The following is a 25,000-nucleotide window of genomic DNA, read 5'->3' as shown; positions in this document are numbered from 1 at the left end:
GAACTCTACTATAACTAACAGGGTCCAGAACTCTACTATAACTACCAGCAGGCTGGACCCAGAACTCTACTATAACTAACAGCAGGCTGGACCCAGAACTCTACTATAACTAACAGCAGGCTGGACCCAGAACTCTACTATAACTAACAGCAGGCTGGACCCAGAGCTCTACTATAACTAACAGCAGGCTGGACCCTGAGCTCTACTATAACTAACAGCAGGCTGGACCCAGAACTCTACTATAACTAGCAGCAGGCTGGACCCTGAGCTATACTATAACTAACAGCAGGCTGGACCCTGAGCTCTACTATAACTAACAGCAGGCTGGATCCAGAACTGTACTATAACTAGCAGCAGGCTGGACCCTGAGCTCTACTATAACTAACAGCAGGCTGGATCCAGAACTGTACTATAACTAGCAGCAGGCTGGACCCAGAACTCTACTATAACTAGCAGCAGGCTGGACCCTGAGCTCTACTATAACTAACAGCAGGCTGGACCCTGAGCTCTACTATAACTAGCAGGGTCCAGAGCTCTACTATAACTAACAGCAGGCTGGACCCTGAGCTCTACTATAACTAGCAGGGTCCAGAGCTCTACTATAACTAGCAGCAGGCTGGACCCAGAGCTCTACTATAACTAACAGCAGGCTGGACCCAGAACTCTACTATAACTAACAGCAGGCTGGACCCAGAACTCTACTATAACTAGCAGCAGGCTGGACCCAGAACTCTACTATAACTAACAGCAGGCTGGACCCAGAGCTCTACTATAACTAGCAGCAGGCTGGACCCTGAGCTCTACTATAACTAACAGCAAGCTGGACCCAGAGCTCTACTATAACTAGCAGGGTCCAGAGCTCTACTATAACTACCAGCAGGCTGGACCCTGAGCTCTACTATAACTAGCAGGGTCCAGAGCTCTACTATAACTAGCAGCAGGCTGGACCCAGAGCTCTACTATAACTAACAGCAGGCTGGACCCAGAACTCTACTATAACTAACAGCAGGCTGGACCCAGAACTCTACTATAACTAGCAGCAGGCTGGACCCAGAACTCTACTATAACTAACAGCAGGCTGGACCCAGAGCTCTACTATAACTAGCAGCAGGCTGGACCCTGAGCTCTACTATAACTAACAGCAGGCTGGACCCTGAGCTCTACTATAACTAGCAGGGTCCAGAGCTCTACTATAACTAACAGCAGGCTGGACCCTGAGCTCTACTATAACTAGCAGGGTCCAGAGCTCTACTATAACTAGCAGCAGGCTGGACCCTGAGCTCTACTATAACTAACAGCAAGCTGGACCCAGAGCTCTACTATAACTAGCAGCAGGCTGGACCCTGAGCTCTACTATAACTAACAGCAGGCTGGACCCAGAGCTCTACTATAACTAGCAGGGTCCAGAGCTCTACTATAACTAACAGCAGGCTGGACCCAGAGCTCTACTATAACTAGCAGGGTCCAGAGCTCTACTATAACTACCAGCAGGCTGGACCCAGAGCTCTACTATAACTACCAGCAGGCTGGACCCAGAGCTCTACTATAACTAACAGGGTCCAGAGCTCTACTATAACTAACAGGGACCAGAGCTCTACTATAACTAACAGGGTCCAGAGCTCTACATGTCAGCTGATCTGAGGAGAGGGAAATGGACGTGTCAGCTGATCTGAGGAGAAGGAAATGGACGTGTCAGCTGATCTGAGGAGAGGGAAATGGACGTGTCAGCTGATCTGAGGGAAATGGACGTGTCAGCTGATCTGAGGGAAATGGACGTGTCAGCTGATCTGAGGGAAATGGACGTGTCAGCTGATCTGAGGAGAGGGAAATGGACGTGTCAGCTGATCTGAGGAGAGGGAAATGGACGTGTCAGCTGATCTGAGGGAAATGGACGTGTCAGCTGATCTGAGGGAAATGGACGTGTCAGCTGATCTGAGGGAAATGGACGTGTCAGCTGATCTGAGGGGAGGGAAATGAACGTGTCAGCTGATCTGAGGAGGAGAGAAGAAGAGAGAACAACTTTTGATCGAATTTCACTTTGAACACAGTGTTTCTTCACCCTGTTATGAAAGTACCAGAGGGGATAAAGGAGAATATCACTAGTTTTGCCGTCTGTCTGTAATCGAATTTCCACACTGCTGTGTTTCTGAAACAAGCCTGCTGCGTTTCTAACAGATAGACTAACATCTAAGAGAGTCTTAACGGTACTGTACATACCGCACAACATCTACACCAGAGAAACAAAATGCTGAGATAGTAAGATTCTTGGGGAGTTCTGAGTGTCCACAGGGGATACTAAATTGGATTATAAATCATGTCGGCGGCTTTAAATTGACAAATGAATTGGAATCATCAGTCAAATCCAACCTGAAGTTGAAGGCTTTCTATGTAAACTCCAGCTGGTCATGTGACCTATTGTACTTCTCACTATCCAATTGTTCAATATGATGGATGTTGTTTTGGACTTATATTAGGCTCTGATCTTGTTAAATAAGTCTGAGTACACATTCTCTCCCTCTCTCTCTGGATGGCTGCCTAAAACCTGCAGAAGCCCTGCTACAGTACTGTTACAGCCTGGACTACATTACCACTACCCTATGGGTCCTGGTTATAAGTAGTACACTACCCTATGGGCCCTGGTTATAAGTAGTGCACTACCCTATGGGCCCTGGTTATAAGTAGTGCACTACCCTATGGGCCCTGGTTATAAGTAGTGCACTACCCTATGGGCCCTGGTTATAAGTAGTGCACTACCCTATGGGTCCTGGTTATAAGTAGTGCACTACCCTATGGGCCCTGGTTATAAGTAGTGCACTACCCTATGGGCCCTGGTTATAAGTAGTGCACTATACAGGGAATAGGGTGCCATTTGGGACAAAACCATGAGGCTGAAATAAGTTACAGACAGCTGACCTTGAAACAGTTGTAATTCCATTGGTCCTGCTCTCTCTCTCTCTCTCTCTCTCTCTCTCTCTCTCTCTCTCTCTCTCTCTCTCTCTCTCTCTCTCCTCCAATCAAGATTCACTATCTTCACAATGTAGTTTTAGGTTCAGACTACTGTATCTGCACCCTGAGAAAAAAGGGTTCCAAAAGTGTTCTTCGGTTGTCCTCATAGGAGAACCATGTTTGGTTACAGGTAGAAACCTGGTTCCGCAATATAACTATTTTGGGTTCCATATAGAACCTTCTGTATAAAGGGTACTACATGGAACTTTAAAAAATTCTACCTAGAACCAAAAGTGTTCTGCCTGGAACCAAAACGGGTTCTTCAAAGGGTTCTCCTATGGGGACAGCCGAAAAAAACATTTTAAGGTTCTAGATCCTTTGTTGGTTCTTAATCTTCAATACAGCAATTTTGTTTATGGGCCGTTCTAATGTGACGTTCAGTGTGTGTTTGATATTGAAATACATAGATTGATGTGTTAACATGGGTATCTGTTGACATTAAACAGACCCCTTGTCCCTCGCAGCCTACATGACTCCAGAACGACCCTGCGTTGCCATGACATTCAGATCAATGATTGTTCCAGGCACGTCAGTCACAGTTAAAACACATCAGTCCTGTGGGTCGTGATTCTGTCTGTCTCAGTCTCTGGACAGACGCAAGTGTAAATAAACTGTTTTCAGCATCGAACGAGCAGGAAGAGCAGATGAAATCCATTAACAAACCAGCTGTACGGTAATTCACATTTGGCTCTGTCGCATCTCATTTACCATGATTTTCTCTCTATTAGTTCAGGTGCATTCTGTCTAATGACGAGTCAGAGACACAGCCTGCTGTCTAATGACGAGTCAGAGACACAGCCTGCTGTCTAATGACGAGTCAGAGACACAGCCTGCTGTCTAATGACGAGTCAGAGACACAGCCTGCTGTCTAATGATGAGTCAGAGACACAGCCTGCTGTCTAATGACGAGTCAGAGACACAGCCTGCTGTCTAATGACGAGTCAGAGACACAGCCTGCTGCCTAATGACGAGTCAGAGACACAGCCTACTGTCTAATGATGAGTCAGAGACATAGCCTGCTGTCTAATGACGAGTCAGAGACACAGCCTGCTGTCTAATGACGAGTCAGAGACACAGCCTGCTGTCTAATGACGAGTCAGAGACACAGCCTGCTGCCTAATGATGAGTCAGAGACACAGCCTGCTGCCTAATGATGAGTCAGAGACACAGCCTGCTGTCTAATGATGAGTCAGAGACACAGCCTACTGTCTAATGATGTCAGACACACAGCCTGCTGTCTAATGATGAGTCAGAGACACAGCCTGCTGTCTAATGATGAGTCAGAGACACAGCCTGCTGTCTAATGATGAGTCAGAGACACAGCCTGCTGTCTAATGATGAGTCAGAGAGACATCCTGCTGTCTAATGATGAGTCAGAGACACAGCCTACTGTCTAATGATGTCAGACACACAGCCTGCTGTCTAATGATGAGTCAGAGACACAGCCTGCTGTCTAATGATGAGTCAGAGACACAGCCTGCTGTCTAATGATGAGTCAGAGACACAGCCTGCTGTCTAATGATGAGTCAGAGACACAGCCTGCTGTCTAATGATGAGTCAGAGACACAGCCTACTGTCTAATGATGTCAGACACACAGCCTGCTGTCTAATGATGAGTCAGAGACACAGCCTGCTGTCTAATGATGAGTCAGAGACACAGCCTGCTGTCTAATGATGAGTCAGAGACACAGCTACTGTCTAATGATGAGTCAGAGACTCAGCCTGCTGTCTAATGATGAGTCAGAGACACAGCTTGCTGTCTAATGATGAGTCAGACACACAGCCTACTGTCTAATGATGAGTCAGAGACACAGCCTGCTGCCTAATGATGAGTCAGAGACACAGCCTGCTGCCTAATGATGAGTCAGAGACACAGCCTGCTGTCTAATGATGAGTCAGAGACACAGCCTACTGTCTAATGATGAGTCAGACACACAGCCTGCTGTCTAATGATGAGTCAGAGACACAGCCTGCTGTCTAATGATGAGTCAGAGACACAGCCTGCTGTCTAATGATGAGTCAGAGACACAGCCTACTGTCTAATGATGTCAGACACACAGCCTGCTGTCTAATGATGAGTCAGAGACACAGCCTGCTGTCTAATGATGAGTCAGAGACACAGCCTGCTGTCTAATGATGAGTCAGAGACACAGCCTGCTGTCTAATGATGAGTCAGAGACACAGCCTGCTGTCTAATGATGAGTCAGAGACACAACTACTGTCTAATGATGAGTCAGAGACACAGCCTGCTGTCTAATGATGAGTCAGAGACACAGCTACTGTCTAATGATGAGTCAGAGACATAGCTACTGCTACAGCCTGCTCCACTCCTCTCCGTTCCAACTCTACACCGTGTTTTGTGTTTTAATGGATCTCATTGGAGCATACAACGACCTTTAACCTCTTGATGTCATCAACCAGTCCTTCACCCAGGCAGAACCATGACCTCCCTCTCTTCTCTCTCTGCAGCTGCTGCCCTGGGGAACCTTGTGTCGGACCTGGCTGGACTCGGGTAAGAAAAGGCAGATCAAACCAATCGTCTGTTAGGGCTGATACAGTCCCTGGTGGAGTCCTATTGTAGTCACACTGTGTACAGTCCCTGGTGGAGTCCTATTGCAGTCACACTGTGTACAGTCCCTGTTAGCATCCTATTGTAGTCACACTGTGTACAGTCCCTGTTAGCATCCTATTGTAGCCGCTATAGGAAGATTGCTACAGTCCTTGTTAGCATGCTATTGTTGCCGCTATAGGAAGATTGCTACAGTCCTTGTTAGCATCCTATTGTAGTCGCTATAGGAAGATTGTTACAGTCCTAATGTGGTTTCTGAGAACTCTCCAGACTTCTTCATTGTGAGAACTGATTATTTGCGGAGAACAACTGCAAAAAAGACTACCTGGAATGTGCACAATGTAATTATAGGTAAACAGTAAACCTGTCAGGATGAAACTGGAGAGAGGTTTATGATGTCCTCTAACCTGTCAGAATGACACTGGAGAGAGGTTAATGATGTCCTCTAACCTGTCAGGATGAAACTGGAGAGAGGTTAATGATGTCCTCTAATGTCATGTACTGTCATGTTGTGTCTTGTCTCTGTCCTTTCCCTTCACCCTGTCTCCCTCTGCTGGTCGTTGTTAGGTTACCTTTTCTCCCCCGCTTTCCCCCAGCTGTTCCTTGTCTCCTCTAACTACCCATTCACCCCGTTTCCCACCTGTTCCCTTTTTCCCTCTGATTAGGTCCCTATATCTCTCTCTGTTTCTGTTCCTGTCCTTGTCGGATTCTTGTTTGTTGTGTTTCATGCCTGAACCAGACTGTCGTCATGTTTGCTGTAACCTTGTCTTGTCCTGTCGGAATCTGCCGGTCCGTCTGAGCCTACCTATGTTTGGTAATTAAAGAAGCTCTGTTTAAGTTAATTCGCTTTTGGGTCCTCATTCACGCACCGTAACAGAAGAATCCGACCAAGAATGGACCCAGCGACTTCGGATCCTCTCCACTCAGCCGTCGGGATCCAGGGAGCGATGCTAGGCAGACACGAGCAGGAAGTGTCTGCTGCTCGACATGCCGTTGAGACCCTGGCCACCCAAGTCTCCAACCTCACAGAACAGGTTCACCATCTCCGCCTCGATCCACCGGCCACTTCCAGGGCTTTCGAATCTCCGGAGCCCAGAATCAATAACCCGCTGTGTTACTCTGGGGAGCCCACTGAATGCCGCTCGTTCCTCACCCAGTGTGATATTGTGTTTTCTCTCCAGCCCAACACTTACTCCAGGAGCACTGCTCGTGTCGCCTACGTCATATCTCTCCTTATTGGACGGGCTCGTGAGTGGGGCACGGCAATCTGGGAGGCAAGGGCTGAGTGTACTAACCAGTATCAGGACTTTAAGGAGGAGATGATACGGGTTTTTGATCGATCTGTTTTTGGGGAGGAGGCTTCCAGGGCCCTGTCTTCCCTATGTCAAGGCAATCGATCCATAACAGACTACTCTATTGAGTTTCGCACTCTTGCTGTCTCCAGTGGCTGGAACGAGCCGGCCTTGCTCGCTCGTCTTCTGGAGGGTCTCCGCGCAGAGGTAAAGGATGAGATTCTCTCCCGGGAGGTTCCTTCCAGCGTGGATTCCTTGATTGAACTCGCTATTCGCATTGAGCGACGGGTTGATCTTCGTCACCGAGCTCGTGGAAAGGAGCTCGCGCTCTCCGTCGCTCCCCTCTCCGCATCACTACCATCTTCCTCTGCCGGCTCGGGTGCTGAGCCCATGCAGCTGGGAGGTATCCGCATCTCGACTAAGGAGAGGGAACGGAGAATCACCAACCGCCTCTGTCTCTATTGCGGTTCCGCTGGTCATTTTGTCACTTCATGTCCAGTAAAAGGCCAGAGCTCGTCAGTAAGCGGAGGGCTACTGGTGAGCGCTACTACTCCTGTCTCTCCTTCAAGATCCTGCACTACCTTGTCGGTCCATCTACGCTGGACCGGTTCGTCAGCTTCCTGCAGTGCCTTAATAGACTCTGGGGCGGAGGGCTGTTTTATGGACGAGACCTGGGCTCGGGAACATGACATTCCTCTCAGACAGTTAAAGGAGCCCACGGCCTTGTTCGCCCTGGATGGTAGTCCTCTCCCCAGGATTCAGCGTGAGACGCTACCTTTAACCCTCACTGTTTCTGGTAATCATAGTGAAACCATTTCTTTTTTAATTTTTCGTTCACCTTTTACACCTGTTGTTTTGGGCCATCCCTGGCTAGTTTGTCATAATCCTTCCATTAATTGGTCTAGTAATTCTATCCTCTCCTGGAACGTCTCTTGTCATGTGAAATGTTTAATGTCTGCTATCCCTCCTGTTTCCTCTGTCTCTTCTTCACAGGAGGAGCCTGGTGATTTGACAGGGGTGCCGGAGGAATATCACGATCTGCGCACGGTGTTCAGTCGGTCCAGGGCCACCTCTCTTCCTCCACACCGGTCGTATGATTGTAGTATTGATCTCCTTCCGGGAACCACCCCCCCCCGGGGTAGACTATACTCTCTGTCGGCTCCCGAACGTAAGGCTCTCGAAGATTATTTGTCTGTAGCTCTTGACGCCGGTACCATAGTCCCCTCCTCCTCTCCCGCCGGAGCGGGGTTTTTTTTTGTCAAGAAGAAGGACGGGTCTCTGCGCCCCTGCATAGATTATCGAGGGCTGAATGACATAACAGTGAAGAATCGTTATCCGCTTCCTCTTATGTCTTCAGCCTTCGAGATCCTGCAGGGAGCCAGGTTTTTCACTAAGTTGGACCTTCGTAACGCTTACCATCTCGTGCGCATCAGGGAGGGGGACGAGTGGAAGACGGCGTTTAACACTCCGTTAGGGCACTTTGAATACCGGGTCCTTCCTTTCGGCCTCGCTAACGCTCCAGCTGTCTTTCAGGCATTAGTCAATGATGTCCTGAGAGACATGCTGAACATCTTTGTTTTCGTTTACCTTGACGATATCCTGATTTTTTCACCGTCACTCCAGATTCATGTTCAGCACGTTCGACGTGTCCTCCAGCGCCTTTTAGAGAATTGTCTTTTTGTGAAGGCTGAGAAGTGCACTTTTCATGCCTCCTCCGTCACATTTCTCGGTTCTGTTATTTCCGCTGAAGGCATTAAGATGGATCCCGCTAAGGTCCAAGCTGTCATTGATTGGCCCGTCCCTAAGTCACGCGTCGAGCTGCAGCGCTTTCTCGGCTTCGCGAACTTCTATCGTCATTTCATCCGTAATTTCGGTCAGGTGGCAGCTCCTCTCACAGCCCTTACTTCTGTCAAGACGTGCTTTAAGTGGTCCGTTTCCGCCCAGGGAGCTTTTGATCTCCTCAAGAATCGTTTTACATCCGCTCCTATCCTTGTTACACCTGACGTCTCTAGACAGTTCGTTGTCGAGGTTGACGCGTCAGAGGTGGGCGTGGGAGCCATTCTTTCTCAGCGCTCCCTCTCTGACGACAAGGTCCACCCATGCGCGTATTTTTCTCATCGCCTGTCGCCGTCGGAACGTAACTATGATGTGGGTAACCGCGAACTGCTCGCCATCCGGTTAGCCCTAGGCGAATGGCGACAGTGGTTGGAGGGGGCGACCGTTCCTTTTGTCGTTTGGACTGACCATAGGAACCTTGAGTACATCCGTTCTGCCAAACGACTTAATGCGCGTCAGGCGCGTTGGGCGCTGTTTTTCGCTCGTTTCGAGTTCGTGATTTCTTATCGTCCGGGCTCTAAGAACACCAAGCCTGATGCTTTGTCTCGTCTCTTCAGTTCTTCAGTAGCCTCCACTGACCCCGAGGGGATTCTCCCTGAGGGGCGTGTTGTCGGGTTGACTGTCTGGGGAATTGAGAGGCAGGTAAAACAAGCGCTCACTCACACTCCGTCGCCGCGCGCTTGTCCTAGGAACCTTCTTTTCGTTCCCGTTCCTACTCGTCTGGCCGTTCTTCAGTGGGCTCACTCTGCCAAGTTAGCCGGCCACCCTGGCGTTCGGGGTACGCTTGCTTCCATTCGCCAGCGTTTTTGGTGGCCCACCCGGGAGCATGACACGCGTCGTTTCGTGGCTGCTTGTTCGGTCTGCGCGCAGACTAAGTCCGGTAACTCTCCTCCTGCCGGCCGTCTCAGGCCGCTTCCTATTCCCTCTCGACCGTGGTCTCACATCGCCTTAGATTTTGTCACCGGACTGCCTTCGTCAGCGGGGAAGACTGTTATTCTTACGGTTGTCGATAGGTTCTCTAAGGCGGCTCATTTCATTCCCCTTGCTAAGCTTCCTTCTGCTAAAGAGACGGCACAAATCATCATCGAGAATGTTTTCAGAATTCATGGCCTTCCGTCAGACGTCGTTTCGGACAGAGGTCCGCAATTCACGTCTCAATTTTGGAGGGAGTTTTGCCGTTTGATTGGGGCTTCCGTCAGTCTCTCTTCCGGCTTTCACCCCCAGTCTAACGGTCAAGCAGAACGGGCCAATCAGACTATTGGTCGCATCTTACGCAGTCTTTCTTTTCGCAACCCTGCGTCTTGGTCAGAACAGCTCCCCTGGGCAGAATACGCCCACAACTCGCTTCCTTCGTCTGCGACCGGGCTATCTCCTTTTCAGAGTAGCCTCGGGTACCAGCCTCCGCTGTTCTCATCTCAGTTCGCCGAGTCCAGCGTCCCCTCCGCTCAGGCTTTTGTCCAACGTTGCGAGCGCACCTGGAAGAGGGTCAGGTCTGCACTTTGCCGTTATAGGACGCAGACTGTGAGGGCTGCTAATAAGCGTAGAACTAAGAGTCCTAGATATTGTCGCGGTCAGAGAGTTTGGCTCTCCACTCAGAACCTTCCCCTTAAGACGGCTTCTCGCAAGTTGACCCCGCGGTTCATTGGTCCGTTCCGTATTTCTCGGGTCATTAATCCTGTCGCAGTTCGACTTCTTCTTCCGCGATACCTTCGTCGCGTCCACCCGGTCTTCCATGTCTCCTGCATCAAGCCCGTCCTTCGCGCCCCCGCTCGTCTTCCCCCCCCCCCCCCCATCCTTGTCGAGGGCGCACCCATCTACAGGGTCCGTAGAATTTTGGACATGCGTCCTCGGGGCCGTGGTCACCAGTACCTCGTAGATTGGGAGGGGTACGGTCCTGAGGAGAGGAGTTGGGTTCCCTCTCGGGACGTGCTGGACCGTGCGCTGATCGAGGATTTCCTCCGTTGCCGCCAGGTTTCCTCCTCGAGTGCGCCAGGAGGCGCTCGGTGAGTGGGGGGGTACTGTCATGTACTGTCATGTTGTGTCTTGTCTCTGTCCTTTCCCTTCACCCTGTCTCCCTCTGCTGGTCGTTGTTAGGTTACCTTTTCTCCCCCGCTTTCCCCCAGCTGTTCCTTGTCTCCTCTAACTACCCATTCACCCCGTTTCCCACCTGTTCCCTTTTTCCCTCTGATTAGGTCCCTATATCTCTCTCTGTTTCTGTTCCTGTCCTTGTCGGATTCTTGTTTGTTGTGTTTCATGCCTGAACCAGACTGTCGTCATGTTTGCTGTAACCTTGTCTTGTCCTGTCGGAATCTGCCGGTCCGTCTGAGCCTACCTATGTTTGGTAATTAAAGAAGCTCTGTTTAAGTTAATTCGCTTTTGGGTCCTCATTCACGCACCGTAACATCTAACCTGTCAGGATGAAACTGGAGAGAGGTTTATGATGTCCTCTAACCTGTCAGGATGAAACTGGAGAGAGGTTAATGATGTCCTCTAACCTGTCAGGGTGAAACTGGAGAGAGGTTAATGATGTCCTCTAACCTGTCAGGATTAAACTGGAGAGAGGTTAATGATGTCCTCTAACCTGTCAGAATGAAACTGGAGAGAGGTTAATGATGTCCTCTAACCTGTCAGGATTAAACTAGAGAGAGGTTAATGATGTCCTCTAACCTGTCAGAATGAAACTGGAGAGAGGTTAATGATGTCCTCTAACCTGTCAGGGTGAAACTGGAGAGAGGTTAATGATGTCCTCTAACCTGTCAGGATGAAACTGGAGAGAGGTTAATGATGTCCTCTAACCTGTCAGGATGAAACTGGAGAGAGGTTAATGATGTCCTCTAACCTGTCAGGATGAAACTGGAGAGAGGTTAAGAGAGGCATGTAATTTCCATCATAGGTACACTTCAACTATGACAGACAAAATGAGAAAAAATAATCCAGAAAATCACATTGTAGGATTTTTAATGAATTGATTTGCAAATTATGGTGGAAAATAAGTATTTGGTCAATAACAAAAGTTTATCTCAATACTTTGTTATATACCCTTTGTTGGTGCTCCCTCTGCTGTTTCCTGAGGTCCACGATCATCTCCTTTGTTTTGTTGACGTTGAGTGAGAGGTTGTTTTCCTGACACATACTCCGAGTGCCCTCACCACTTCCCTATAGGCTGTCTTGTCGTTGTTGGTGATCAAGCCCACTACTGTTGTGTCGTCTGCAAACTTGATGATCGAGTTGGAGGTGTGCATGGCCACGCAGTCATGGGTGAACAGGGAGTACAGGAGGGGGCTGAGCACGCACCCTTGTGGGATCAGTGGAGATGTTGTTTCCTACCTTCACCACCTGGGGGTGGCCCGTCAGGAAGTCCATGACCCGTCAGGAAGTCCAAGATTGCACAGGGCGAGGTTGAGACCCAGGGCCTCAAGCTTAATGCTGAACTTGAGGGTACTATGTTGTCTTACATAGGTGTTCCTCTTGTCCAAATGGGATAGGGCAGTGTGCAGTGTGATGGCAATTGCATCGTCTGAGGACCTATTGGGGCGGTATGCAAATTGCAGTGGGTCTAGGGTGATAGGTAAGGTGGAAGTGATATGATCCTTGACTAGTCTCTCAAAACACTTCATAATGACAGAAGTGAGTGCTACGGGGTGATAGTCATTTAGTTCAGTTATCTTTTCCTTCTTGGGTTCAGGAACAATGGCGGCCCTCTTGAAGCATGTGGGGACAGCAGACTGAGATAGTGAGAAATGTAATATGTCCGTAAACACACCAGCCAGCTGTGTCTGCGCATGCTCTGACGACACGGCTAGGGATGCCGTCTGGGCCGGCAGCCTTGCGAGGGTTAACCCGTTTGAATGTCTTACTCACGCCGGCCATGGAGAAGGAGGTGGGGGTGGTGCAGTCCTTGGTAGTGGGCCACGTCGGTGGCACTGTATTATCCTCAAAGCGGGCGAAGAAGGTGTTCAGTTTGTTACATAACACAGCAACCACATAACACAGCAACCACATAACGCAGTAACTACATAACACAGCAACTACACAAGACAGCAACCACATAACACAGCAACTACATAACACAGCAACTACATAACACAGCAACTACATAACACAGCAACTACATAACACAGCAACCACATAACACAGCAACTACACAACACAGCAACTACATAACACAGCAACTACATAACACAGCAACCACATAACACAGCAACTACACAACACAGCAACCACACAACACAGCAACCACACAACACAGTCGTAGTACATAACACAGCAACTACATAACACAACAACCACATAACACAGCAACCACATAACACAGCAACCACATGACACAGCAACTACATAACACAGCAACTACACAACACAGCAACCACATAACACAGCAACTACATAACACCGTCGTAGTACATAACACAGCAACCACATAACACAGCAACTACATAACACAGCAACCACATAACACAGCAACTACATAACACAGTAACCACATAACACAGCAACTACATAACACAGCAACCACATAACACAGCAACTACATAACACAGCAACTACATAACACAGCAACTACATAACACAGCAACTACATAACACAGCAACCACATAACACAGCAACTACACAACACAGCAACTACATAACACAGCAACCACATAACACAGCAACCACATAACACAGCAACCACATAACACAGCAACTACATAACACAGCAACTACATAACACAGCAACTACATAACACAGCAACCACATAACACAGCAACTACATAACACAGCAACAACATAACACAGCGACCACATAACACAACACAGCTGTTGTCATAGCTTCAGGGGGAAGATGAACAGGGACTCTGTTGTCATAGGTTCGGGGGGAGATGAACAGGGACTCTGTTGTCATAGCTTCAGGGGGAAGATGGACAGGGACTCTGTTGTCATAGCTTCAGGGGGGAGATGGACAGGGACTCTGTTGTCATAGCTTCAGGGGGAGATGAACAGGGACTCTGTTGTCATAGCTTCAGGGGGGGAAGATGAACAGGGACTCTGTTGTCATAGCTTCAGGGGGGGAGATGAACAGGGACTCTGTTGTCATAGCTTCAGGGGGAAGATGGACAGGGACCCTGTTGTCATAGCTTCAGGGGGAAGATGGACAGGGACTCTGTTGTCATAGCTTCAGGGGGAGATGAACAGGGACTCTGTTGTCATAGCTTCAGGGGGAGATGAACAGGGACTCTGTTGTCATAGCTTCAGGGGGAGATGAACAGGGACTCTGTTGTCATAGCTTCAGGGGGAGATGAACAGGGACTCTGTTGTCATAGTTTCAGGGGGAAGATGGACAGGGACCCTGTTGTCATAGCTTCAGGGGGAAGATGGACAGGGACCCTGTTGTCATAGCTTCAGGGGGGGAAGATGGACAGGGACCCTGTTGTCATAGCTTCAGGGGGAGATGAACAGGGACTCTGTTGTCATAGCTTCAGGGGGAGATGGACAGGGACTATGTTGTCATAGCTTCAGGGGGAAGATAGACAGGGACTCTGTTGTCATAGCTTCAGGGGGAAGCTCATTCCACCATCGGAGGGCATATCTTCAGGGGGAAGCTCATTCCACCATCGGAGGACATATCTTCAGGGGGAAGCTCATTCCACCATCTGTTGTCATATCTTCAGGGGGAAGCTCATTCCACCATCGGAGGGCATATCTTCAGGGGGAAGCTCATTCCACCATCGGAGGGCATATCTTCAGGGGGAAGCTCATTCCACCATCGGAGGACATATCTTCAGGGGGAAGCTCATTCCACCATCGGAGGACATATCTTCAGGGGGAAGCTCATTCCACCATCGGAGGGCATATCTTCAGGGGGAAGCTCATTCCACCATCGGAGGACATATCTTCAGGGGGAAGCTCATTCCACCATCGGAGGGCATATCTTCAGGGGGAAGCTCATTCCACCATCGGAGGGCATATCTTCAGGGGGAAGCTCATTCCACCATCGGAGGGCATATCTTCAGGGGGAAGCTCATTCCACCATCGGAGGACATATCTTCAGGGGGAAGCTCATTCCACCATCGGAGGGCATAGCTTCAGGGGGAAGCTCATTCCACCATCGGAGGGCATATCTTCAGGGGGAAGCTCATTCCACCATCGGAGGGCATATCTTCAGGGGAAGCTCATTCCACCATCTGTTGTCATATCTTCAGGAGGAAGCTCATTCCACCATCGGAGGGCATATCTTCAGGGGAAGCTCATTCCACCATCGGAGGACATATCTTCAGGGGGAAGCTCATTCCACCATCGGAGGGCATATCTTCAGGGGGAAGCTCATTCCACCATCGGAGGGCATATCTTCAGGGGGAAGCTCATTCCACCATCGGAGGACATATCTTCAGGGGGAAGCTCATTCCACCATCGGAGGACATATCTTCAGGGGGAAGCTCATTCCACCATCGGAGGGCATATCTTCAGGGGGAAGCTCATTCCATCATCGGAGGGCATATCTTCAGGGGGAAGCTCATTCCACCATCGGAGGGCATATCTTCAGGGGGAAGCTCATTCCACCATCGGAGGGCATATCTTCAGGGGGAAGCTCATTCCATCATCGGAGGGCATATCTTCAGGGGGAAGCTCATTCCACCATCGGAGGACATATCTTCAGGGGGGAAGCTCATTCCACCATCGGAGGACATATCTTCAGGGGGAAGCTCATTCCACCATCGGAGGACCAGGACCGAGAAGGTCTGGTGTTGAATAACAGCGTGTATTTTGATTAATGATGATTTAAAACATTTTTCCCCCATATTTTTATGATTCCATGCACATACGTCTGTACGCCAGAAGGTTTTCTGCCGTGCATATTTACTGGTTGAATTTAATATTTCCATATTTCGTATTATGGTAATTTCATAGTACATCACTCCAGCAATGAATGGGATCTTTCCTCTGGTGATCCCTTAAAGCTCAGGACTTGTATTCATAAATCTCAGAGTGCTGATCTAGGATCAGTGTTTTTTAGCTCATAAAGAAGGGCGCAGCTGAACCTGAACCAGAACTCTTATTCTGAGAAACTTTTTTGAATCAAATCAAGTTTATTCGTCACATGCCCAGGTTTTTACAGCTGGTGTAATAGAGACAGTGTAATGCTTTACTTGCCACTGTTCCTCAACCGTACAGAATAATGTCAAGTTTACAGCAGGTGTAATAGAGACAGTATAATGCTTTACCTCCCTCTGTTCCTCAACCGTACAGAATAATGTCAAGTTTACAGCAGGTGTAATAGAGACAGTATAATGCTTTACCTGTCTCTGTTCCTCAACCGTACAGAATAATGTCAAGTTTACAGCTGGTGTAATAGAGACAGTATAATGCTTTACCTCCCTCTGTTCCTCAACCGTACAGAATAATGTCAAGTTTACAGCAGGTGTAATAGAGACAGTGTAATTACCTGTCTCTGTTCCTCAACCGTACAGAATAATGTCAAGTTTACAGCAGGTGTAATAGAGACAGTATAATGCTTTACCTCCCTCTGTTCCTCAACCGTACAGAATAATGTCAAGTTTACAGCAGGTGTAATAGAGACAGTGTAATTACCTGTCTCTGTTCCTCAACCGTACAGAATAATGTCAAGTTTACAGCAGGTGTAATAGAGACAGTGTAATGCTTTACCTGTCTCTGTTCCTCAACCGTACAGAATAATGTCAAGTTTACAGCAGGTGTAATAGAGACAGTGTAATGCTTTACCTCCCTCTGTTCCTCAACCGTACAGAATAATGTCAAGTTTACAGCAGGTGTAATAGAGACAGTATAATGCTTTACCTGTCTCTGTTCCTCAACCGTACAGAATAATGTCAAGTTTACAGCAGGTGTAATAGAGACAGTGTAATTACCTGTCTCTGTTCCTCAACCGTACAGAATAATGTCAAGTTTACAGCAGGTGTAATAGAGACAGTATAATGCTTTACCTCCCTCTGTTCCTCAACCGTACAGAATAATGTCAAGTTTACAGCTGGTGTAATAGAGACAGTGTAATGCTTTACCTCCCTCTGTTCCTCAACCGTACAGAATAATGTCAAGTTTACAGCAGGTGTAATAGAGACAGTGTAATTACCTGTCTCTGTTCCTCAACCGTACAGAATAATGTCAAGTTTACAGCAGGTGTAATAGAGACAGTATAATGCTTTACCTCCCTCTGTTCCTCAACCGTACAGAATAATGTCAAGTTTACAGCTGGTGTAATAGAGACAGTGTAATGCTTTACCTCCTTCTGTTCCTCAACCGTACAGAATAATGTCAAGTTTACAGCTGGTGTAATAGAGACAGTATAATGCTTTACCTCCTCAACCGTACAGAATAATGTCAAGTTTACAGCAGGTGTAATAGAGACAGTATAATGCTTTACCTCCCTCTGTTCCTCAACCGTACAGAATAATGTCAAGTTTACAGCAGGTGTAATAGAGACAGTGTAATGCTTTACCTCCCTCTGTTCCTCAACCGTACAGAATAATGTTAAGTTTACAGCAGGTGTAATAGAGACAGTATAATGCTTTACCTGTCTCTGTTCCTCAACCGTACAGAATAATGTTAAGTTTACAGCAGGTGTAATAGAGACAGTATAATGCTTTACCTGTCTCTGTTCCTCAACCGTACAGAATAATGTCAAGTTTACAGCAGGTGTAATAGAGACAGTATAATGCTTTACCTGTCTCTGTTCCTCAACCGTACAGAATAATGTCAAGTTTACAGCTGGTGTAATAGAGACAGTATAATGCTTTACCTGTCTCTGTTCCTCAACCGTACAGAATAATGTCAAGTTTACAGCAGGTGTAATAGAGACAGTGTAATTACCTGTCTCTGTTCCTCAACCGTACAGAATAATGTCAAGTTTACAGCAGGTGTAATAGAGACAGTGTAATTACCTGTCTCTGTTCCTCAACCGTACAGAATAATGTCAAGTTTACAGCAGGTGTAATAGAGACAGTGTAATGCTTTACCTCCCTCTGTTCCTCAACCGTACAGAATAATGTCAAGATAACAGCTGGTGTAATAGAGACAGTGTAATGCTTTACCTCCCTCTGTTCCTCAACCGTACAGAATAATGTCAAGTTTACAGCAGGTGTAATAGAGACAGTGTAATTACCTGTCTCTGTTCCTCAACCGTACAGAATAATGTCAAGTTTACAGCAGGTGTAATAGAGACAGTATAATGCTTTACCTCCCTCTGTTCCTCAACCGTACAGAATAATGTCAAGTTTACAGCTGGTGTAATAGAGACAGTGTAATGCTTTACCTCCCTCTGTTCCTCAACCGTACAGAATAATGTCAAGTTTACAGCTGGTGTAATAGAGACAGTATAATGCTTTACCTCCTCAACCGTACAGAATAATGTCAAGTTTACAGCAGGTGTAATAGAGACAGTGTAATGCTTTACCTCCCTCTGTTCCTCAACCGTACAGAATAATGTCAAGTTTACAGCAGGTGTAATAGAGACAGTGTAATGCTTTACCTCCCTCTGTTCCTCAACCGTACAGAATAATGTCAAGTTTACAGCAGGTGTAATAGAGACAGTGTAATGCTTTACCTCCCTCTGTTCCTCAACCGTACAGAATAATGTAAAGTTTACAGCTGGTGTAATAGAGACAGTGTAATGCTTTACCTCCCTCTGTTCCTCAACCGTACAGAATAATGTCAAGTTTACAGCAGGTGTAATAGAGACAGTGTAATGCTTTACCTCCCTCTGTTCCTCAACCGTACAGAATAATGTCAAGTTTACAGCAGGTGTAATAGAGACAGTGTAATGCTTTACCTCCCTCTGTTCCTCAACCGTACAGAATAATGTCAAGTTTACAGCAGGTGTAATAGAGACAGTGTAATGCTTTACCTCCCTCTGTTCCTCAACCGTACAGAATAATGTCAAGTTTACAGCAGGTGTAATAGAGACAGTGTAATGCTTTACCTCCCTCTGTTCCTCAACCGTACAGAATAATGTCAAGTTTACAGCAGGTGTAATAGAGACAGTGTAATGCTTTACCTCCCTCTGTTCCTCAACCGTACAGAATAATGTCAAGTTTACAGCAGGTGTAATAGAGACAGTGTAATGCTTTACCTCCCTCTGTTCCTCAACCGTACAGAATAATGTCAAGTTTACAGCAGGTGTAATAGAGACAGTGTAATGCTTTACCTCCCTCTGTTCCTCAACCGTACAGAATAATGTCAAGTTTACAGCTGGTGTAATAGAGACAGTGTAATGCTTTACCTCCCTCTGTTCCTCAACCGTACAGAATAATGTCAAGTTTACAGCAGGTGTAATAGAGACAGTGTAATGCTTTACCTCCCTCTGTTCCTCAACCGTACAGAATAATGTCAAGTTTACAGCAGGTGTAATAGAGACAGTATAATGCTTTACCTCCCTCTGTTCCTCAACCGTACAGAATAATGTCAAGTTTACAGCTGGTGTAATAGAGACAGTGTAATGCTTTACCTCCCTCTGTTCCTCAACCGTACAGAATAATGTCAAGTTTACAGCTGGTGTAATAGAGACAGTGTAATGCTTTACCTCCCTCTGTTCCTCAACCGTACAGAATAATGTCAAGTTTACAGCTGGTGTAATAGAGACAGTATAATGCTTTACCTGCCTCTGTTCCTCAACCGTACAGAATAATGTCAAGTAGCAAAGTTCATCCTTTCCGAATAAGTAGACAAATAATAAATAAGTAAAGAGCACAACAATTGGACCCAATATGGGCCAGAGTTTGAGAGCTGTCGATAACGTGGTTCTCCCGTGGGCAGATTCTGCGTGTTGAGAGCTGTCGATAACGTGGTTCTGCCGTGGGCAGATTCTGCGTGTTGACAGAGGGGGGGGGGGGTTCATCACTGGTTATTTGGACGTATCAGAAACTGGGAGAAGACGGTGCTTAAACTTCTTCGCCTCGTGTTTGCTGCGTGTCCCCACGCGGATCAGAAGGGGCTGGGAGGGTTGGCTGAGGGTAAGGGTAGAGACTTTGTTTTTTTCTGGAACTCTCAATTTCTAACACGTACAGTATGAACACAGAAGTTAATCGTGCAGCTGATCACATTACTTCTGGTTTTACGTCAACAGAGATAGTACAGAGATAATACATTGATGTATGTCACCAAACCTTTTTCTAGTGTGTTTCTAGTATGTAACCATGGTATTTTCCTGTGTTAGCCTTGCAGGTTACGTGGAAGCCCTGGCCTGTCGTTGTGGGTTGGTGGGCCCTGATCTGAACCCCAAACAGGCTGACATGTGGCAGACCAGGGTTAGCACCCACAGTGTGAGTCTCTGTCGTATCTCTGAGAGGACATACTGTCTGAGAGGACATACTGTCCCTCCCTCCCTCCCTCCCTCCCTCCCTCCCTCCCTCCCTCCCTCCCTCCCTCCCTCCCTCTCTGTCTCTCTGTCTCTCTGTCTCTCTCTCTCTCTCTCTCTCCCTCTCTCTCTCTCTCTCTCTCTCTCTCTCTCTCCCTCTCCCTCTCCCTCTCTCTCTCTCTCTCTCTCTCTCTCTCTCTCTCTCTCTCTCTCTCTCTCTCTCTCTCTCTCTCCCTCTCTCTCCCTCTCTCTCCCTCTCTCTCTCTCTCTCCCTCTCTCTCCCTCTCTCTCTCTCCCTCTCTCTCTCTCTCTCTCTCTCTCTCTCTCTCTCTCTCTCTCTCTCCCTCTCTCTCTCCCTCTCTCTCTCTCTCTCTCTCTCTCTCTCTCTCTCTCTCTCTCTCTCCTCTCTCTCTCTCCCTCTCTCTCTCTCTCTCTCTCTCTCTCTCTCTCTCTCTCTCTGTCAGTCCTCTCTGTGTTGCTTAGTGGATCTGGTTGAATAGAGCCCTAAATCAGTCAGAATACATCCTACAGAATATGCTTTTGGTTGTGCAGCCATTTCGCTGAAGACAGTATTTTTATGTGAATCCAGCAGTCAGGCTAATAAAAAATAAACGTTCCTTCACAGAGTTTATTGGCCAAGAGTTGTGTGTAGGTTACGTACTGGTAGCACTGCAGTATTAGTGTTAATACTAGTGTTAGTATTAGTATTAGTGTTAGTATTAGTGTTAGTATTAGTATTAGTGGTAGTATTAGTATTAGTATTAGTATTAGTATTAGTGTTAGTATTAGTATTCGTATTAGTATTAGTATTAGTATTAGTATTAGTGTTAGTAGTAGCGTTAGTATTAGTATTAGTGTCAGTATTAGTATTAGTGTTAGTATTAGTATTAGTATTAGTGTTAGTATTAGTGCTGGTATTAGTGTTAGTATTAGTGTCAGTGTTAGTATTAGTATTAGTATTAGTGTTAGTAGTAGTGTTAGTATTAGTATTAGTGTTAGTATTAGTATTAGTGGTAGTGTTAGTATCAGTGTTAGTATAGTGTTAGTATTAGTATTAGTGTTGGTGTTAGTATTAGTATTAGTATTAGTATTAGTATTAGTGTTAGTAGTAGTGTTAGTATTAGTATTAGTGTTAGTATTAGTATTAGTGGTAGTGTTAGTATCAGTGTTAGTATAGTGTTAGTATTAGTATTAGTGTTGGTGTTAGTATTAGTATTAGTGTTAGTGTTAGTATTAGTGTTAGTATAGTATTAGTATTCGTTTAGTATTAGTATAGTATTAGTATTAGTACTAGGCATCAGAGTAGTAATGGAACGTTGTTTCTTGTTTCGTTTTGTCTTCAGGGTAAAGCCATCGGCGTTGCCATCGGCTGCATCTTAGGGATGTTCCCGCTCCTCTTCTTCAAAGATGAGACGAAGAAGAAAGCAGCGGAGAGGGAGGGTAAAGATGGATCACTAACCTCCATCTCCACTGGCAGCAGCAGCAGTTGAGGCAACTTGACAGAAAGACTCACCTTCTCGGGAAGAGAGAGAGCGAGAGAGAGAGAACTTATCGTTGGACTACCTGCTACTTCACAACCTAACTACTGCGTAATGAATAACCTCAATCAAGCGTGACTACTGATGTCAACGTCTTAAATAGGTCCTACTGCAACGTTCAGAAAGCAGTATGAGGAAAAACAACAACGATGATAAATACAAGTGGACCACTTCTTCCAACCACGTTTCCTGCTGCTTCTTTGGGTTGGGGGGGGGTTTGTTTTGTTTTTTGAGTTTGGTGCAACTTTTCCTTTTTTTAAGTTTGGTGTAACTTAGTCCTAATCAGTTAGAGGTGGTCAGGATGGATTTCTGGTGGACTACACTCAATTCAGTTCAATTGAACTTTAATATCTCTCAACAGGGGGGGGGGATATTCCTGCAACATCTGGTGTAAGTAATCAACATGCTGTGTGGCTGTTGTCTCTTTAGATTAAAGGACCGTGTGAGGAGAGGACAAGGCCAGCTGCTATAGCTAGATAACACATTTACAGAAACTATTCAGTCTTCAGTTAGTATACTGAGGTTGGACCTTTCCTACTGGATTTCATTGGGGCGGCAGGTAGCCTAGTGGTTAGAGTGTAGGGACGGCAGGTAGCCTAGTGGTTAGAGTGTAGGGACGGCAGGTAGCCTAGTGGTTAGAGTGTAGGGACGGCAGGTAGCCTAGTGGTTAGAGTGTAGGGGCGGCAGGTAGCCTAGTGGTTAGAGTGTAGGGGCGGCAGGTCGCCTAGTGGTTAGAGTGGAGGGACGGCAGGTAGTCTAGTGGTTAGAGTGTAGGGACGGCAGGTAGCCTAGTGGTTAGAGTGTAGGGACGGCAGGTAGCCTAGTGGTTAGAGTGTAGGGACGGCAGGTAGCCTAGTGGTTAGAGTGTAGGGGCGGCAGGTAGCCTAGTGGTTAGAGTGTAGGGGCGGCAGGTAGCCTAGTGGTTAGAGTGTAGGGGCGTCAGGTAGCCTAGTGGTTAGAGTGTAGGGGCGGCAGGTAGAGTGTTAGAGCGTTGGATTAATAAACGAAAGGTTGCAAGATCAAATCCCCCGAGCTGACAAGGTAAAAATCTGTCGTTCTGCCCCTGAACAAGGCAGTTAAACCCCACTGTTCCTAGGCCGTCATTGAAAATAAGAATTTGTTCTTAACTGCCTTGCCTAGTAAAATAAAATAAATAATACAATTCCACCTTACTTTCCACTAGCGCTGCACTACAGAGCTGAAATATGACACGCTTCTTCTAACGCTGACTTCAAGTCACCCACAAATCATTCTGGGGTGTTTGAGAGTATCCATCTCTTTGTTTAGGAGGATTTGGTGTTTGAGTTTGAGAGTATCCATCTCTTTGTTTAGGAGGATTTGGTGTTTGAGTTTGAGAGTATCCATCTTTTTGTTTTGGAGGATTTGGTGTTTGAGAGTTTCCATCTCTTTGTTTTGGAGGATTTGGTGTTTGAGAGTTTCCATCTCTTTGTTTTGGAGGATTTGGTGTTTGAGAGTATCCACCTCTTTGTTTAGGAGGATTTGGTGTTTGAGAGTTTCCATCTCTTTGTTTTGGAGGATTTGGTGTTTGAGAGTTTCCATCTCTTTGTTTTGGAGGATTTGGTGTTTGAGAGTTTCCATCTCTTTGTTTTGGAGGATTTGGTGTTTGAGAGTATCCACCTCTTTGTTTAGGAGGATTTGGTGTTTGAGAGTTTCCATCTCTTTGTTTTGGAGGATTTGGTGTTTGAGAGTTTCCATCTATTTGTTTAGGAGGATTTGGTGTTTGAGAGTTTCCATCTCTTTGTTTTGGAGGATTTGGTGTTTGAGTTTGAGAGTATCCATCTCTTTGTTTTGGAGGATTTAGTGTTTGAGAGTTTTCATCTCTTTGTTTAGGAGGATTTAGTGTTTGAGAGTTTCCATCTATTTGTTTTGGAGGATTTGGTGTTTGAGAGTTTCCATCTCTTTGTTTTGGAGGATTTGGTGTTTGAGAGTATCCATCTTTTTGTTTTGGAGGATTTGGTGTTTGAGAGTTTCCATCTCTTTGTTTTGGAGGATTTGGTGTTTGAGAGTTTCCATCTCTTTGTTTTGGAGGATTTGGTGTTTGAGAGTATCCACCTCTTTGTTTAGGAGGATTTGGTGTTTGAGAGTTTCCATCTCTTTGTTTTGGAGGATTTGGTGTTTGAGAGTTTCCATCTATTTGTTTAGGAGGATTTGGTGTTTGAGAGTTTCCATCTCTTTGTTTTGGAGGATTTGGTGTTTGAGTTTGAGAGTATCCATCTCTTTGTTTTGGAGGATTTAGTGTTTGAGAGTTTTCATCTCTTTGTTTAGGAGGATTTAGTGTTTGAGAGTTTCCATCTATTTGTTTAGGAGGATTTGGTGTTTGAGAGTTTCCATCTCTTTGTTTTGGAGGATTTGGTGTTTGAGAGTTTCCATCTCTTTGTTTAGGAGGATTTGGTGTTTGAGAGTTTCCATCCCTTTGTTTAGGAGGATTTGGTGTTTGAGAGAATCCATCTCTTTGTTTTGGAGGATTTGGTGTTTGAGAGTTTCCATCTCTTTGTTTAGGAGGATTTGGTGTTTGAGAGAATCCATCTATTTGTTTTGGAGGATTTGGTGTTTGAGAGAATCCATCTTTTTGTTTTGGAGGATTTGGTGTTTGAGAGTTTCCATCTCTTTGTTTAGGAGGATTTGGTGTTTGAGAGTTTCCATCTATTTGTTTAGGAGGATTTGGTGTTTGAGAGTTTCCATCTATTTGTTTAGGAGGATTTGGTGTTTGAGAGAATCCATCTCTTTGTTTTGGAGGATTTGGTGTTTGAGAGTTTCCATCTCTTTGTTTTGGAGGATTTGGTGTTTGAGAGTTTCCATCCCTTTGTTTTGGAGGATTTGGTGTTTGAGAGTTTCCATCCCTTTGTTTTGGAGGATTTGGTGTTTGAGAGTTTCCATCTTTTTGTTTTGGAGGATTTGGTGTTTGAGAGTTTCCATCCCTTTGTTTTGGAGGATTTGGTGTTTGAGAGTTTCCATCCCTTTGTTTTGGAGGATGTGGTGTTTGAGAGTTTCCATCTCTTTGTTTTGGAGGATTTGGTGTTTGAGAGTTTCCATCCCTTTGTTTTGGAGGATTTGGTGTTTGAGAGTTTCCATCCCTTTGTTTTGGAGGATTTAGTGTTTGAGTTTGAGATGAGGAATTTGAGTAACTCTAGGGAGCCTGTGTAACTTGGGAGAGATTCATATTACTTGTCACTTTTAGATGTTTTGGGACAGTGTACCCCCCCTGGAGACCCAGTCTTCACTCAGTCAATGAGACCAGATTTGGAAGTCCCATGATACTAGGGTTGTATGGACACCAGGGGTCAGATTTGGAAGGATTGTCCCATGAGACTAGGGTTGTATGGATACCAGGGGTCAGATTTGGAAGGATGGTCCCATGAGACTAGGGTTGTATGGATACCAGGGGTCAGGGGTGTCACTCATTCCATGGCCCAGTGTCAGCGGGTTTTTAA

General features: G+C 46.4%; 1 protein-coding gene across 2 annotated transcripts in view; it reads left to right on the top strand.

The window, feature by feature from the left end:
* Positions 1-25,000, top strand: part of LOC110514058 (transmembrane protein 65) — an 83,628-nt gene that overhangs the window by 52,981 nt on the left and 5,647 nt on the right. For both annotated transcript variants that reach the window (XM_036935266.2, XM_090216238.1), the window contains 3 exons: positions 5,476-5,518; positions 19,870-19,975; positions 21,354-25,000. The exon at positions 21,354-25,000 is cut by the window's right edge and continues 5,647 nt beyond it. In XM_036935266.2, the coding sequence (XP_036791161.2) occupies positions 5,476-5,518; positions 19,870-19,975; positions 21,354-21,500 (296 nt within the window). In that variant the 3' untranslated portion in view covers positions 21,501-25,000. The remainder of the gene's footprint in view (positions 1-5,475; positions 5,519-19,869; positions 19,976-21,353) is intronic.

The sequence above is a fragment of the Oncorhynchus mykiss genome, chromosome 2, assembly GCF_057628025.1.
Source record: "Oncorhynchus mykiss isolate SJ-2025 chromosome 2, ASM5762802v1, whole genome shotgun sequence".
Taxonomy (NCBI): domain Eukaryota; kingdom Metazoa; phylum Chordata; class Actinopteri; order Salmoniformes; family Salmonidae; genus Oncorhynchus; species Oncorhynchus mykiss.
Note: the sequence above shows the minus strand (reverse complement) of the source record. Positions and strands in the feature narration are given on the sequence as shown.